Here is a 15,934-nt window from a genome sequence, read left to right as displayed (position 1 = left end):
CTACAATGTATTTATCTTCAGGCACCTCTCCAGCAAAGTCTCTGAAGAAAGGCAGCTGAGTGGAATGATCAAAGAAATGAACCAAGAGGAGTCAATGAAGCCGAGTTTAAAGAACATGGGCTGGAGCTGTGTTCTGGAATCTAATCAATTAGGTTATTTTTTCAATTTTTGTTCTATCCCCAAGCTTTATCTTTTTCAGTAAGGAAAAAACCAGCCAATTTCCAGCCTGTGAAGAAGCATCTAATTTTCCTGTAACAGAAGTCCTACCATTGTCAAGTTATACTGTGCCTGAGTCATCTCTAGATGACAACCACGTATTTTTCACAACTACTTGAAGTAATCTGCCTCCTGAAAACCCATTTGCCAAGTGCCTTACGAAATACATTTCCTTAGTGATCTTTGGAAAGGCTATTTCTACACACAATACCTTTATTCTGAGCAAAACATTAATCTGCCAGCACTAGTATATGGGGAAAAAAATGGTGCTCCAGCTTAAGTTCTAAGAGGTCTTTTTAATTTCTGACTTAAAGTTTTATCTAGGTTTAGCTTATGGCCAGGTACAGCAGCGTCCATGGTGTTTACAGTGGCATTTGGTATTTTTATAGAATAGCCTGGCATCGTTTCAACAGTCACCACCAAAAAAGTGGCAGGAGAGGGGTCAGGCAGCCCAGCAGATAGGGCACTAGCACAAGATCCAGCAGATGTATTCGTGACTCTCCATAGCATTTGTGGCATTGGTCAGGTCAGTGACTTCCTTCTGTCTAGCTTTTCCAGCCCTTCCCTTTTGCCCATTTTATTTGGATTTAAAGACAGGGACTCTCTTTCCTTCTACAGCACTTAACGAGAGTCTCAGTAAAGCCTCTAGCTGCTATTGCTCTATAAAGCAGACCAGACCTGAAGCTACCTGTACCATACCACATCACATGAAACCACCACTGCTACCGTCTTCAGGTTGACAGTGTATTTGACATACTTAAGTGTTAGACCAAAGAAAAATAAAAAACCCACCACCACCACACTGCCTTTCTCAGATGGAGGCACTGCCATAAATTATGATAAGCAATTCCCTTCCCTGCTCATTAAAGAAGCTGTAGGGCATTTGCTGTCCAGGCACGTAAGTAGAATTCATCTTACATGAGAAGGTCCCAAAGCAGAAAAGCTGCAGTTCTGTAGTGATGGGAAAGAGAGAGCAGAAAGAATTATCTGCCCCACTTGGCATGGAGGAGCTGGTGGAGCCAGGCTGGTAGCAGCAGGGTCTCCAGTTAGATAGGTCCAGCTGCAGCTCTGGCTTTTGCCAACTGCTGCAGCTACAGCAGTGCTTTAATGCATCTACCTCAACATTTTCATAGCAGCCAGGTTACTTTGATATTTCTCTTTTCTGGAAAGAAGAGCTCAGGATGGATGGACGTTTCATCACAGTCAGGAGACAGAAAAGCACTGCCCAGATGCTGGTTGGCAAACGGCAAAGCACCCACAGTGCCTAGTAGCCCCATGCAGTGGGACCCCTCTGCTGTGCAAACACAAGAGTATTGCTCCAAAGGGCAAATTGGAAGTGTATACAAAGAAAAGCAGAGGATATAGCAACACTGAAGGACGTTTTTATTTGACATATTTACTGTGGTAGGCTTGAGGCTGCTTTATACAAAATAATTAAGGCTTTTAGCAGAAGCACAAAACTGAAGCTGCCAAGGGAAATATCACAGAAGCTTTAGAAGCAATAAATTTTTCATCTGGGATAGTCAAAACTCACTTCATTGTAGAGTACAAGTTCAGGTCAGTCATATCTAGTCTGATGACAAACCATACAACTGCTTTTGTATAAATGTAGCTTTATATGATTGACCAAATTAAGAAGGATGTAGCCATGGCCAGCGAGTGGGCACTGCTGGCATGGAGCCACTGGTGCTGAAGCCCACCCCACCAGCAGCTTGCGGTAAGGCTTGTCCCATACTGCTCCCCTTTCCCAGTGAGCAGGCCGCCTGTTAACATTTCCTAAAGATTTTTAACTTACATAGTTTCAGCTATGAAAGTGCCTTCTTTTTTAACATTTATAATTACTGCACTAGCTGGATCTCTCTTTTACAGGATCCTTCCATTACATTCTCCTTCGTTTGCTATAACCCAGTTATAATATATATAATAATAATACATATAAGTCTCCAAACGCAACCTTTCTTAAGAGCTCACTGCTACGGTGGCAGGGGCCTGAGCTCAGGTGTTGGAACAGCAAGAGGTCCCCAGCGGCACCTCGTGACCATTTAGGTAGCCCTCTGATGACTGCCCTGCCCTTTACAGCCACAGGAGAAAGACGAGATCGAGTAGCGACAAAGACTGTATCGATCCCTGCTAGGGTGGGCCAAGCATTAGGAGGTTTTAAATACTGTTAAAAGCTTGCATTTCATCCAAGTGCCATCAGTCAAGTATTTTCACAAGCACTATAGCTATTCAGTTTCTGCTGCTGGGAGTGGAGAAACTTTTATTAACAAATGCTGCCATGAACCACTCAAAAAACTAAGTTCAGCTATATATTCCCTGCTATTCATGACAGGCCACACTCATCCAGACCCATGTAGCACTTCACTAGAAGAAAGATCTGCTGTCCCGACATGAACAAAGCTGCTTTAATGACAACAAACGTAGGTAACCCACACAGTGTCAACCAGTCTGATCTATGCTGCTCATATGGATGGGCTGACCCACTGGAGGCAGTGGAGTTTTACCACATGACTCAGAAGATGATTAAATAAATCACACACACAGAGATTGCGGGAAGTATGCCCCAGTCTATCCAAAAGCACAAAATGCCTAATTTCAGGAGCAGGAGCATTAAGTGGAGACTTACATGTGCTATTACGTTTTTCTTGAGGCCAACAGCAATAGGGGGAAGTTGAAAGGAATAGCACTGCACAGCCTACTTTATAGAAACAGAATTGATTGTCTCCAAAGTACTGGGACAAATTTGCATTCCTCCACTGGGGCAAATCTACCAAAATTCGAGCTGAACAGCCCCTGGAACTGCCCCCTCTCCAGCACCAGGCATAGAGTTGTTATTGCAGCCTTTGGGCCAGTCCCTCCTTTCCACCATGAGCATAGCAAGGAAGTCAGAAACAGAAGGAACTGACATCTCTACATCAAGGACTGCAAATCCCCAACCAGACCATCTGGGCTTTAAGACGAAAGATTTGAACCTTGCAGCCACCTTCCTTGGACAAAAGCTCTTCCCCACATGAGCGCAGCCTGCCCAGCATGGTGGTGCTCTCCTCACTTGGCCCCTTGTCACGTTCCTCCTCCATCACAGCAGTGGTGTCACCCCATCTGGAGCCCATCCTGCAAGCGTCAATACTACCTATGGCAAGTAGTCTTTCACTTTTAACATTTACAATTGATTTTCAAGTGCCACACAATAACATGACACTAAAAAAGCGTCAGTTCCTCCTTGTGTCTCCTTCCACTTAGCTTTTTCCCATCGTCAGGAGATTTATGAATTTAATCTCTCTTTTATACAACTTATCACTTTTAACAACTAGAAGAAGAAAATTCTAAATTGTTTTTATTGCTGTTAGATGTTCAAAGACATCATCCTATATACTGTCATTTACATTTCACATTAAAAGTGAAATATGTTGGGAATGCACAAGTATTTGTTTTAATTTGACCCATCTGTTAAATGAAAAACAAAGAGGAATTCTAAATCACTATATTTAAATTCAGCTATTTGTAAACAATTTATATGTTCATTTCTTCTGGGTTAAAACTGCCCTAAAGCATCACTCTTATGAAATCTCCAACTTAAATTGCTTTGCATTGTTCTCAGGGATGCAGGCCACAGTTTCTTCCTTCTCAGTTTATTAATTTATTTCCCAACCCAAGTAAATTAGCAAGATTCATATTAAGAGTCTAGCCAGTGAAATAATTTTGGGGAATTCACTTAAGTATCTACTAGCTCCAGAAAGTTGAGAGCACAGCAAAAGCGTCAGATACTGGCGGCAAATTCTCTTAAGATAAAGGACAAGCCAATCACTTTCATTTAGCTTTTTAACACTTCTGCAAGCAGCACTAGGTCTGCCCTATTCCACGCTAGACCATCACCAAGCAAGAACAATAATCGAGGGGAAGAAAAGCCGCAGCAATTTACCTTCATCTCTCAACCTACCTAGAACTTGCTACAGGATTTGGATCTTAGCTTTAATGTAGCTGTGGATGATAATTTACAAGGGGAGAGAGATCCATGGACATTTAAGCATCCCACAGTACCACTTAACATAAAAAGCAGAGCCTTATCTCTTTTTCTGCTTTGTGCTACATGCTGTATTTAGCATTAGCTGCTAAGCCTCTACCCCAGAAATCAGTACTTTTGGTGGAGTAAGGATAATGAGAGCCCTTTTAATCACCCAGATACGGGGCCTCTCGTCCCAGACTAACAGATGCCTTGCGTGAGGAAGTGATTTCTTCGTTAGATGTACACCCTGAGCATGAGGAAGAGCTCTGTACAGCCTGGAGTGTCACATCTCCCACTTGAAGCCTTTGTCACCCTCTCTGCTGGTACAGTGTGCAGCTCCACCCTTTCCCCAAACCTTTGAGTCATATGCCTTGTCTGTATGACAGGTTTTCACCATGTTCCCAACTCCAACACAGGTGCAGCAGAAAAGGAGCTGGGTGCACCCTTGGCTCCTTACCCTGCAGCTTCACATCCCAACCATAGACCATGGCAAAAGCAGGACTAGATGAGGAAGCAGAGAATGCTCAAAAAAAAAAAAGTACTTAAAGTTGTAGAAGTAGACAGACCCACGAGTTTCAATTCCCCCTCTGCAATATCAAGCAGAGCACCAAAAAGCAACATAGAATACTAGGTCTACTGTGCATTCATACTCTAGACGGTTCATTTATTATATCCAGTATCATATTAAGCAACCCAACAAAACAAGAACAAGCAGTAATTCAGCCAGGGCATGATTAAGGGTGTCTCTAAGAGCATCAACAAACGTGGAGACTACATGGATCACAGCCCGGAAAGATTCCAAGTTGTTGAAATGACAGCTTGATTAGTTTTTGTCTGACAAATGTGGCGAGAGAGATCAGAATCAAACATAATTCCAAGGTTATAGGCCTTCAAGTAAAACCAGGAAAAAAATTCAAAGAGGGCAACAGCAATTTGCAAGACCAAATCAACTCTCCAGCCCAGCTTTCTTAATGCTTGGATGCAACACAGCAACAACTGCCAAGACTAAATAAGTACCCTCCAGGGAGCATCCTGAATTTACAGGGACATGCCTTCAGAGTGGGACAAGCTTCAGATCTTGCAAGACAGTCTTCCCTCCCATCAAGAGCCTTACTAAACATGCACATATTTGTAATTTAATGGGAAAACATGCAAGTAGAGCTACTTTATATCCAGGCAACATTGCCTATTGCTACCCCAAAGGTCAAGCAGCAAACACCCTGTTACCCATATTGCTGCATGTACGCGTGCAGTATAATCAAACAACATAAATAACAGACAGTAAATGGATTTTTCCTTCTTATTCCCTCCCACCTCTTCTAACGACAAAAAGAGTGAGTCAAAAACATGCAGGGAAATCCGGTTTCTTAAAATATATCATCGCAACCAAAAGCATCCCTCTCCCTCATTTCGCACCTGTTTCAAACCACACTTTCCCTATTTGGGGGAACTTGGTGAGATAAAATGGAGGCTTCTGGGTTTCCTTCCCATGTGGAAAGGGGGCAGGGGAGGGGAGGCAGAGTAGGATGGGGCTCTTACCCAGGAATAAAATGATCTGCCTCCTGGAGCTCTTGGCCTCCGAGCTCTCACTTTTTCTTAGGTACTGCTCCTGGTGTCTTAGTCCACCCTTCACTGCCACAGTTCCTTCCTTGTGGATCATCAGGGTTTTCATCATGCTGTGGCACATGAAGGTGACAGATCCAAGCACTATGATGTAGACAGCAAAGGCGCTGAAGATGCTGGCCTGAAAGACAGACCACTTGGAGGAGAGGCTGGTACAGATGGTCATATTGTGCTTCGGCTCAGGGAGGAGGTGCCTGGGCATAGGCTTGACGCAGGCAGTCGTACCTTGGTAGCCCTCGATGGTTTCTAGGGGATATTCTGTGCCCATGGCAAAGAGCAGGGGCAGAGCCACTATGACAGATGTACCCCAGACAAAGGTGATGAGCAACTTCACCATGCAGGGTCCAGAGACTGCCTTGAACTTGAAGGGGTGGCAGATAGCCACGTACCTCTCAAAGCTGAGGGTGGCCACATGCAGCACAGTGGCATAACTGCAGGCTTCAAAGAGGAAGTAGTAGAGCTTGCAGGCCAAGTTGCCGTTGGGGGTGGAAAAGGGGCTCCAGATGGCACTGAAGAACTCCACGGGCATGCCCAGCAGGATGACCAGCAGGTCAGAGCAGGCTAGGCTTACCATGTGGTCTGTGACCTCCTTCTGCAGGTAGCCTTTCTTCTGCAGGGTCCTGGTGGCCTTGATGGTGATGCTGTTGCCTAAGATGCCCACAACAAAGATGCAGACATACACTGAGGCCAAAGTGATCTTGATCCAAGGAGACACCTCAAACTCAGGGATGTGGCTGTGGTCAATGAGATGAGAACAGTCTGAAGGGGATGTCTGTCCTGCCATGAGCAGCCCCTGGGGGGAGGGGGGGAAGAGCCTTCCTGCCGTCTCTGACGTTGAGATTCACAGCAAATAGATCCTTCCTTGCTTTGCCCCTCTGACTGAGATGCACAGGTCAGAGCAGTCAGGTACAAGGAACACGTCTCAACTAGCCACACCTGTGGGTTTTGTTAGCAACAGCCACTGAGTCAATAAGCCGAGCAGGAAAGTGTTTCAGCTCTTACCTATCTTTATGGCAAATACCTCTTGCTCCTTTTGGATTTTCCTCCTCTTTTCTCTACTGAGTGAAGCTGCCGTTCTCCAGCCCCTTGCAGCGTGAACTGCTCTCCTTTCAACGCTTGCCTCTTCCTTTGCAAGCAAAGGCAGCTTTTGGCCCCGGCCCCAGCAGGAGGAAGTCAGAGTTTCTGTGTGGTTGTAGCTGCTTTGTTAACCATTAACCTAAATCTGGGCTGTCCCTAGTCACTGGCAGCGAAGCAGGTTTAGGGGGAAAAAAAAAAAAGAAAACCACCCAAGTCTGAAATTCACTTCCTGTAATAGGAGCTCCTTCTCAGGGACAAAAAGAGGTGTTTCCCCTAAAGCTGTTAGGCTGGTGGGGTCAGGCTGAATGTGTGAACAGGTGCTGAAGATAAAGTATCTGCTCCTGAGTTTAACATTATCTGGGCTTCAGACTTTACTTCTATATGCGCTAATGCCAACATGCTTCGCTACTTTACGTTTCCTTTAATGAAAACCTCAGCATCTGCTGCAGCAGTGTTCGTTAGGCAGCTTGTGCAGCCACAGACTGATTTACATCAACAGGAGGTTTTGGTTTTTAGTTGCTGCTGATGAAGTGGTAGCTTCTTAAAGTAACTGTTTACTCTGTAAAGAGTCTTCTCAGAAGTTATAAAATAAGCTGATTTCTAGATTTAGACACATCAATTGTCTCCCTTTAAATTTCCATCTTCTCATGTTAGATAACAAAAATAATGAAGTTAGTTAGTAATCTCGATCATGCTCATGCTTTCAAATAATCTGGAGTAGCAGGGGATGAAAATGTACTTCCCCCCTCCTGTGTCTCACCCCAAGGGGAACGAATTTCATGCACTCTTTAGTTTTAGTTTCAAACCATAGCACTGAAGGCTCCCAAGGTAACCCCTGGAAACATTTAATTAGAGGGTGTGTATATGGATTAGGAAACCTTTAAATTACAATGCAAAATGGCAGAACAGCTTTTGCAGCTATAATCAAGAGAGAGGCCCAGTACAGTGATCTGCTCCAATACCAAATCTAAGAACAGTGGGTTCACAAAGTGATTTTTATTAACTAGACAAGCTCATGTGACACTTTCAGCTCATGATAAAAGAGAAACATTAGAAAGCTGTTATTAAGCAGTCTCCTCACATTCAGTGGTTATCACTGTACCTCAGCAGCCCAAGTATATAATGAACAAAAGATGCCCAAAACAGGATAATCAGGACCTGTTTCTATGCATTATTTATGCATTCCTCTTTCAGAAAAATCACCTCAAACCTTGCACAACTTCAAGCCCTGTAGTTCCAGTCATCTTTCCTTATGTTTGATAATTCACATTTGTTCTGCTCAGACAAGCTTTCTATTATTACCCAATTTCTTTCACTTAATTTTACTTTATAAAAGTGTGAACAAAGATTACATATGCATGACTGAATTGTGGAAATGAAGCTAATTAAAATTTGCTGCTTACAATCAAAAGGGAAAAAGGGAGAGAGAGAGCAAAAGAGAGAGAAGGCCCAATAGGATTAGATCTCCCCCTTTTTTCCACACCAATTATAAAATGCAGAACACAATTTTGCAGTTTTCAATATTATCTTTAGAACATACACAAAGTTTATTAACTTTCTAATAAAGAGCTGGTGCCACAAAGGGGATAGGAAGGAAAGGCAGAATTGTGGATACTCATAGTCTGAGACCATTAAAAAAAAATCTTACATAGGTTACTGGACTAGATAAACCAGCAGTGAGTATTCCAGAGACAGGTATAAAATCTCTTATCATGGGTGATTATAAAAAAATATATCTTCCTGGAGGGAGACATTTCTCCCCAACTAAATGTGCTTAATGCCTCTTTGTGGCATGGAGGTTGAGAGCTCATAGTCTTTACCCTGGTGGATGTGATACCAGTTTATAAACTTATGATTTGTGTAATGGTCCAATTTTAGGGATTTTGTTAAGTTTTCCTCGATATCTTGTAGCAGTGAGTACCACAAGTTAATTTTTGTGTTGTTGCCTTTCCCTTAGCAGTTTTGAAAGTGAATGTGGCCTGTGTAGTTGTACCTGGGAGAACACTCTAGGGAGTCCCTCCTGACCCAATTTGTTGCAATTGCACACCATGACTTCAGCCCCCAGCACCGAAGCGGAGTCAAGAACACTAAGGATAGAGATCACCACATTGCTTTCTAAAATCAGCACACATGGATGCTGCACACTGCAGCCAATCACTTGTCAGCCCCTTGGTAAGAAAACAGAGCATCCTGAAGATGCAGATTACATGGGCACAGGGTGGCAGCTGGCTCTGCGCACCACCCGCTCAGCCACAGTCATGATCACCTGAACGCTTGCGGCAATGCAGTTGTTGGTAAGAGATGACAAGTGGTGCGAGGCAGAGAAACATTGAGATGGAGCACGGATTGTTGTCGCTGTACTATATAAGGTGATTTTTCACTTTCAGAGATAATAAAGGTGCTGTGATCATCCGCCCCAGTTTATTATCCAACAGAGTCTACAAGGTTTCCTGAAGGGCTGTTTGCTTTCTTGCCTGGTCCTTGGATAACACCCTGGTGAAAGGCCTTTTGGGGCAGAAGAAAGCAGAGCTTTATCGCCCGTCCTTCAGGCCATTGCGCAAAGCACACCTCCTGCACTTTGTGTAGTGCACCATCTAGCACCCCGCCATGCCCATGGACCACTGGCTGAGCTGAAGGGCAGGAGAGGCTGCAAGGCATTCAGTCCTTGGCCAACTGCCATCTCATTAAAAGCCAAGTCCCCCAAACTCCTGATGAGGTTGGGCCCCCAAAAGTGGCAGTTAGCACAAGTTGTAGCTAGCATGAATCTTGGAAGAATAAACTCATTTGACAGATGCTGTTGCATTTTAGGTAAATGGATTGTAGATTAACCTTTTCCAGTGTGCAGGGGTATCGTATTGCTACCGCCTTACAAATGCACTTTCTTCCCTAGCTGCATAGTGCCAGCGCGTGGATTGGCTCGGGGTGCCCAATCTGCAGAATCGCTCTATGGTTATTTCTCAATTACCATATAGCACGGGAGCCAGGGTGCTCTGATTGGCAGACAGGCATTGCCACACTTGCGTTATCTCTGCAGAATTATTTCTCAATAGCCGTGTTGTGAATATGCAAATCCACCCTAATTGGCTACGCTAATCACACTGCTCTGACTGGTTTCTGTTCCCAAACTGTTCAAGCTACTTGACAGGAACAAAGAAAATACCTCGCTTCTTGCTTCCTTTAGCTGAAAAACTCTAAAACTTAAATTAAAAAGGAGAGCTATCTCAAAAGCAAAGAAAATGAGGCTGTGAAAAGGGTTAACTTTTCTTTCAGATAAAAACACATTGACTTTTTTTTCTTGCCAGTCTTTACCGTTCTTCGTCTCAACAAACCTCTTGTCCCTAGAATAGCTGTGATACCTTTGTCTTGTCAGTATTTGTTTAGAGAAGGCAAATCCTGGGCTTGTTCAATTCTCTTTGAAACACAAGGTAAACAAAATGAGATTGCTGTTCTGCAGAAGGCAGCTACTCTGATCTGCACAGGCAGAGGGGAAGGTGCTGTGGGAATAAAAGGAAGAAATAACACAGATGAAAGTGAGGCGTCCAAATGATTTCAAATGTTTTAAGAAATTGATTTACGTGAGACCACTCATGTTGGCTTTTAAAATTATTTTTCATTAAAAATTTAAATAATTAAAGACTGCATTCAGATAACTGAAGGTTTCTTTCTGTTTTCTGAAATCTAGCAAGCCTCTTCTTTACTGTTAAGATCCCTTTGTATTCTTCTGGTTATTTTTGAATTATATTTTTCTTCTTTGGAAGATTATGACGATAGTTAATAACATAAATAAGTACAAGTCATTTCTGACATTTATTTCTTCTTAATTTCCCTAAGAGTTTGGTTTTGGGCAACGCAGTCTAACAACCACCGTGCTGTTAACTGCTTGGCTCCTTTTCTTCTGGCAACGTGAGACTGGGTTATGCAATCTGGGCAATGGATGTGCGTTGTAACCTGCATATCCATAATGAATTCTAATCTAATTAGATTACCTCTAGAAAGGTGACATATGGAAAGCTGGCATCTTTTATTTAACGATGTGCAGTGTTACCTGCTGTAATGCCATCCTCCTGGAATATCATCTTGTGAGTGTTTGCTTATCTGGAGGATAGAGAAGGGGGGTTCAAATGTGCTTCCAGGATACACAGTAAAAAGCGATCTCTGCTCCAAATCATTCCATCTAAATAAATATGTCAAAGCACTTCACTACTTCCAGTGTATTTTACAAATTGGCAAGCAACATGAGAAGAAACTGGGGACAGTGAGACTAAATGGTTTATCCAAGATACAGAAAATCCATGCAACACCTGAGCCTCCTAACCAGTACGCTGGATTTCAGCTAATTTCCTCACATGACCTGCAGCATACAGACTACAGAGCAAGAAATGCATTACACAGCTCTTCACTAGTTGCTCTGGCGGTTTTAACTGATGTTAATTCATAATAATTAAAACACATTTACAGCGCCAAAACACATAATTATTGTATTTAGTCATATCTGGAATTGTTGAACAATACACCACCTGCTTTCTGATCACCTTGGTAAATTAAAGATATTAAAGCTGTTCAAAGCCTTCACTCAATTACAGCATTGTCTGAAGTAAACCAAATGCACTAGGAGGTCTGTGGATTGCTGTGATTAGGTGGGAGTGCACTCTCCTGGCAAGAAAGTGAAAGGGTTAATTTTCCACTCTTGGAGTAAGGAAAGAGATGCACTTCTCTCTGTCCCTTGACACTGCAGTAGCTGTTAAGAGGCCAAAAGAAGGCCGGCAGCTGTGGCCCCAAATGGAGAGAAGCTGATTAGACAGGCTGGGAAAAACAAGTAGAGCAAGTCTCCTGAAACGATGTGGTCCTTTTTGCATCCTTTGGGAATGAGGCGCCAAAGGAAATGAGTTTATTTGTATCCCAGGCTTGACAAAGGAGCTGTAACTTAAAACCAAAATGAACACATATGCTAAGCCCAGGTCTCAATAATCATGAATTGACTGTATTGAATGCATTTCCTGAAATAATCCAGTCAGACTCCCCTTTATCTGAAGCACAGTGGCACCAAAGCACAACATCTGGTTCAAGAAATCACCTCTGTGAGCCTTGGGGTACAATCCCCAGCACACTGAGTCAAATCTCATTTTTCTCTGTGTAACTTCTGAACTGTCTTGTCCAAATAGATGTTAATGGCTTCAAAATACAATTCAAAGCTCCTGTTTAATAGCATACTTAGTTCTTTATGCCATATTTTAAGCTGCCGAGTAAAACTCTTACATGCAGTGTACTTTTCCAACCCATCTTTTAACAGAGGTTCATCCTTTTGGATGTTGTTATGCTATTGCCCTGGAAAAAAACTTCAGATTTCTTTCTCTGAATGTAACTAGTTGCTTAAAGTTACCAGATAGAAAGAACTTCTGTAAAAATGCATCTTCTCACAGTCTGAATTCTCTGCAATTTTTGTTATGAATCTGCAAGGTCAATAATCTATGGACATGGCTGTCACACGCAGGTGCCAAAACACTGCAATTCAGAGTACACGCTCTTCTTGTTTGCTAACAAACCAACTGGGAATCTTCTAAAAAATGTTGATGGTTCACTCTTGGTCTCCTGAAAAATCTCTTTACAGCAATATTAAGCTTTACTCTTGCAAGGAGAAGCAAAAAAAATATCTCCTTGCTTCCTTCTTGTGCTTGCCATCTCATCACCATCAGGACTTGCACTCATGTGCCCAGCTGAGCTATTACAGAATCATTTTGCCTCTCTTCAAAACTCAGTCGATGGGGTTTAGCCTGAAGCAAGCTAATGACAGCTTTTTGACCTGCTTCTAAGGAGTCCTAGCAGCATGTCACCATGGCAAGGGCACTTTTGCCACCCTGTTCTTTCTCATTTACAATACATACATGATGCCAAGGCTCAAAATATCCAACTTCTCACTTTAAGGAACTTATATTTTACCATTATATAGTTCCTTCCTTGCAGGAAGGTCCTTGCAGGACCTTCAACAAATTCAATTTTAAATAGCTTGTAAAAAAAGGCAGAGTGCTTCACCTGTTGCTGCAATGGTGCAGCGACCTCTGGGTAGAGCGGGGCAATTAACATTACATAGTAATTTGTGAGTATAGGGAATCTGGGTTTCTAAGTAAAATGGTTTTCTAAGTAAAACGTAAAATCTGACAGAGCTGAAATTTGGTCAGAATGCAGGGCTTCAGTTCTTGTTCTCAGGGAAAACACTAGGTGAATTTCAGGAGTTTTGGCTCCAGGGTATGCCATCACCGCAGCTCTGTGAAACACTGAACCTTCAGTCACTGTCCAGCTGAACCACCAGACTCCAATTACTAACCCAAGTTGTTCTCATTCCTGCTGTCCTCATGCTGGTGCATATCACCAGGGCTTCTTGGGGCAGGTGTTCTGTGCTGCTGCATGTTAGGCTGTTCCTCCACCCCGGCACACAGTAGCTGGGGAAACCTGAGAAAGCTTTGGAGGACAATCAGTGCTTGAATGATTTAGGCTTCAGCCTCGCTCCAGGTCACCAGCCTGCCATCTTGAGCTAGCAGCAGCACACTGGGTCTGATGCAAAGTCCCATGCACACCAGTCACAGCAAAAGCATTGCCACGCAGGCAACTGGGGAAGCGAGCCTGGAGAGCCTTGAATCACAGCCTGAGGACAGGGAAGACGGTGTGGAGATCTGGAGCAGCCCTTAAAGGAGACCCTGGCTGGGGAGTGACAAGCAGTAAAGGCTCAGCAAGGCACACTGCCTCATGTCAGGGCCCTGTGGGCACAGTGAAACTGCTCCCCACCAGTCCCCAGCAGCTCTGTGTGTCTCCTGCCCTCCACTTAGACTGAGCAATGAATTAACTCTGTGGCAGTGGCATACTTCCCCACCAGGTCGGTAGTGACTCATGGGAGGATTGCATTTTTTCTTCACTGCATTTTAGCTGTCATTGAAATGCAGAGGCAAATATTAACAGTGTAATGGCACTATTTGGCAATTTAGTACTATATTGGTAAATGTAAGTCAAGCAAAGAAAATATATAACAAACAAATGTGGAAGTGAGCTGATCTAAATTTAGAGCACACACTTTACCTAGGAGTTAACGTTTGTGTTGCTTGCTATCGTGGTTTAACCCCAACCGGCAGCTAAGCACCACACAGCCACTCACTCACTCTCCTCTGGTGGGATGGGGGAGAGAATCAGAAGAGTAAAAGTGAGAAAACTCGTGGGTTGAGGTAAAGACAGTTTAACACGTAAAGCAAAAGCCACATGCACAAGCAAAGCAAAACAAGGAATTCATTCACTCCTTCCCATCGGCAGGCAGGTGTTCAGCCATCTCCAGGAAAGCAGGGCTCCGTCACGCCTAACGGTGACTTGGGAAGACCAACGCCATCGCGCTGAACGTCCCCCCCTTCCTTCTTCTTCCCCCAGCTTTATGTGCTGAGCATGACGTCATATGGTGTGGAATGTCCCTCTGGTCAGTTGGGGTCAGCTGTCCCGGCTGTGTCCCCTCCCAACTTCTTGTGCCCCCCCAGCCTGCTCACTGGTGGGGTGGGGTGAGAGGCAGAAAAGGCCTTGACTCTGTGTCAGCACTGCTCAGCAGTAACTAAAACATCCCTGTGTTATCAACACTGTTTCCAACACAAATCCAAAACAGAGCCCCATATTAGCTACTATGGAGAAAATTAACTCTATCCCAGCCAAAACCAGCACACTTGCAATGCTTATTTCTCATGTCCCTGGACAGTGTGTGTGTGGGGTTCCTCGTTTGCTTTGGGCATGCAGTTAGGCTTACTTTATCTGTGTAACTTCCTTTACTTCTGAAATTCTTCTACTAAACATTGACATAGGAAGTGGCTGGTCACTGTCCTACAGATCCAAATTCTGAAACTGAACATGGAAATAAATAGGAAATGGGATCCCAAACTGTTTTTTCAATGTTTTTGTCACCTGTGTTTATGTGGTACCATATTCTGTCCAGGTGGTTGTTAAAGTACAAACAGGACTACCTATCAGTACATATATCGAATCAATAAATTGTTGTGACTTCCCATAACAGGTAAGTAGAACTCTTCTGCTTTGGAAAAATATAGAAACTCCTTTGTCTGGAGCAAACCAACTGCTATTATATAATTTTTGAAGCATGAATTATATAAAGTTCATGTGAAAATATTTTAGTTATCACTTTTTTCTCTTTGCTCTCTGAATCTCTAATTCTCTCCCCCTCATTCCCTCCCCTCTTGACAATAGTTTCTATCTTTGTTCCTTGGCATACTACTCCTACTAAAAAAATACATGCTTTCAACAGCTGTAAATGCCAACCTGCTGCCACAAGGCCTGCTCTGACATCTGACACCATCACTTCAGGATTGCCTGATGTCAGTGAAGATCTTCCTCAGTGGAACCAAGATCTGATTGATGCCATCCTAAAGAAGATGTTTAAAATATGCCTGCAGCCCCAGGAGTTCCTATTTCTCTCTGTTGACAAAAAGGGCTCCTAGCACAAATAACAGCTGTAATATCTACACTGTAGAGACAGCATGTAAAGGGAAGTGAGACAAATCCAATCTTTGTATATATATCAGCTGATATATCCCACATGTTTTGTGAATGTTACTTTGATTGCCCAACTGTTGGGTGACTTTTCTTTGTTATTGTAGCTTCCAGTCTTAACTTCTCTTTGACTTAAGAGCTATCAGGAAGAATCATTGCACGCAGAAAACAGCTAGCAATATAGACTGCTCAAGAGTCATTAGTTTTACAGGACATCCATTGAAATAGATAAAAAACTTGGCTCTAGGCCAAAGGAAATAATTCTTCCAGGATGGACTTTGCCTGGTTTGCTCCTAAATAAACATTTGAGAAGGAGTAGAAGTTATCTGGAGACACTATCCTAGAAAGAATAGTCTCTCCAGATATTATGTCCAGATACTACCCAGAAAGAAGGAACTGGAATTTGTAAAAATACAAAGTTTTAACTCAGATTTGTGTACTACCCAGAGGAAGAAAAGACTGTCTAGGAAGAAAGAAACCTGCAAC

General features: G+C 43.2%; 1 protein-coding gene across 1 annotated transcript in view; it reads right to left on the bottom strand.

Moving 5' to 3' along the window:
- GPR39 (G protein-coupled receptor 39) overlaps window positions 1–6,626 on the bottom strand; it is a 91,637-nt gene extending 85,011 nt beyond the window's left edge. The window contains exon 1 of the mRNA XM_076343060.1: window positions 5,759–6,626. Within this exon, the coding sequence (XP_076199175.1) occupies window positions 5,759–6,626 (868 nt within the window). The remainder of the gene's footprint in view (window positions 1–5,758) is intronic.
- Window positions 6,627–15,934: the final 9,308 nt, after the last annotated feature.

Source organism: Aptenodytes patagonicus, chromosome 6 (assembly GCF_965638725.1).
Source record: "Aptenodytes patagonicus chromosome 6, bAptPat1.pri.cur, whole genome shotgun sequence".
Taxonomy (NCBI): Eukaryota; Metazoa; Chordata; class Aves; order Sphenisciformes; family Spheniscidae; genus Aptenodytes; species Aptenodytes patagonicus.
Note: the sequence above shows the minus strand (reverse complement) of the source record. Positions and strands in the feature narration are given on the sequence as shown.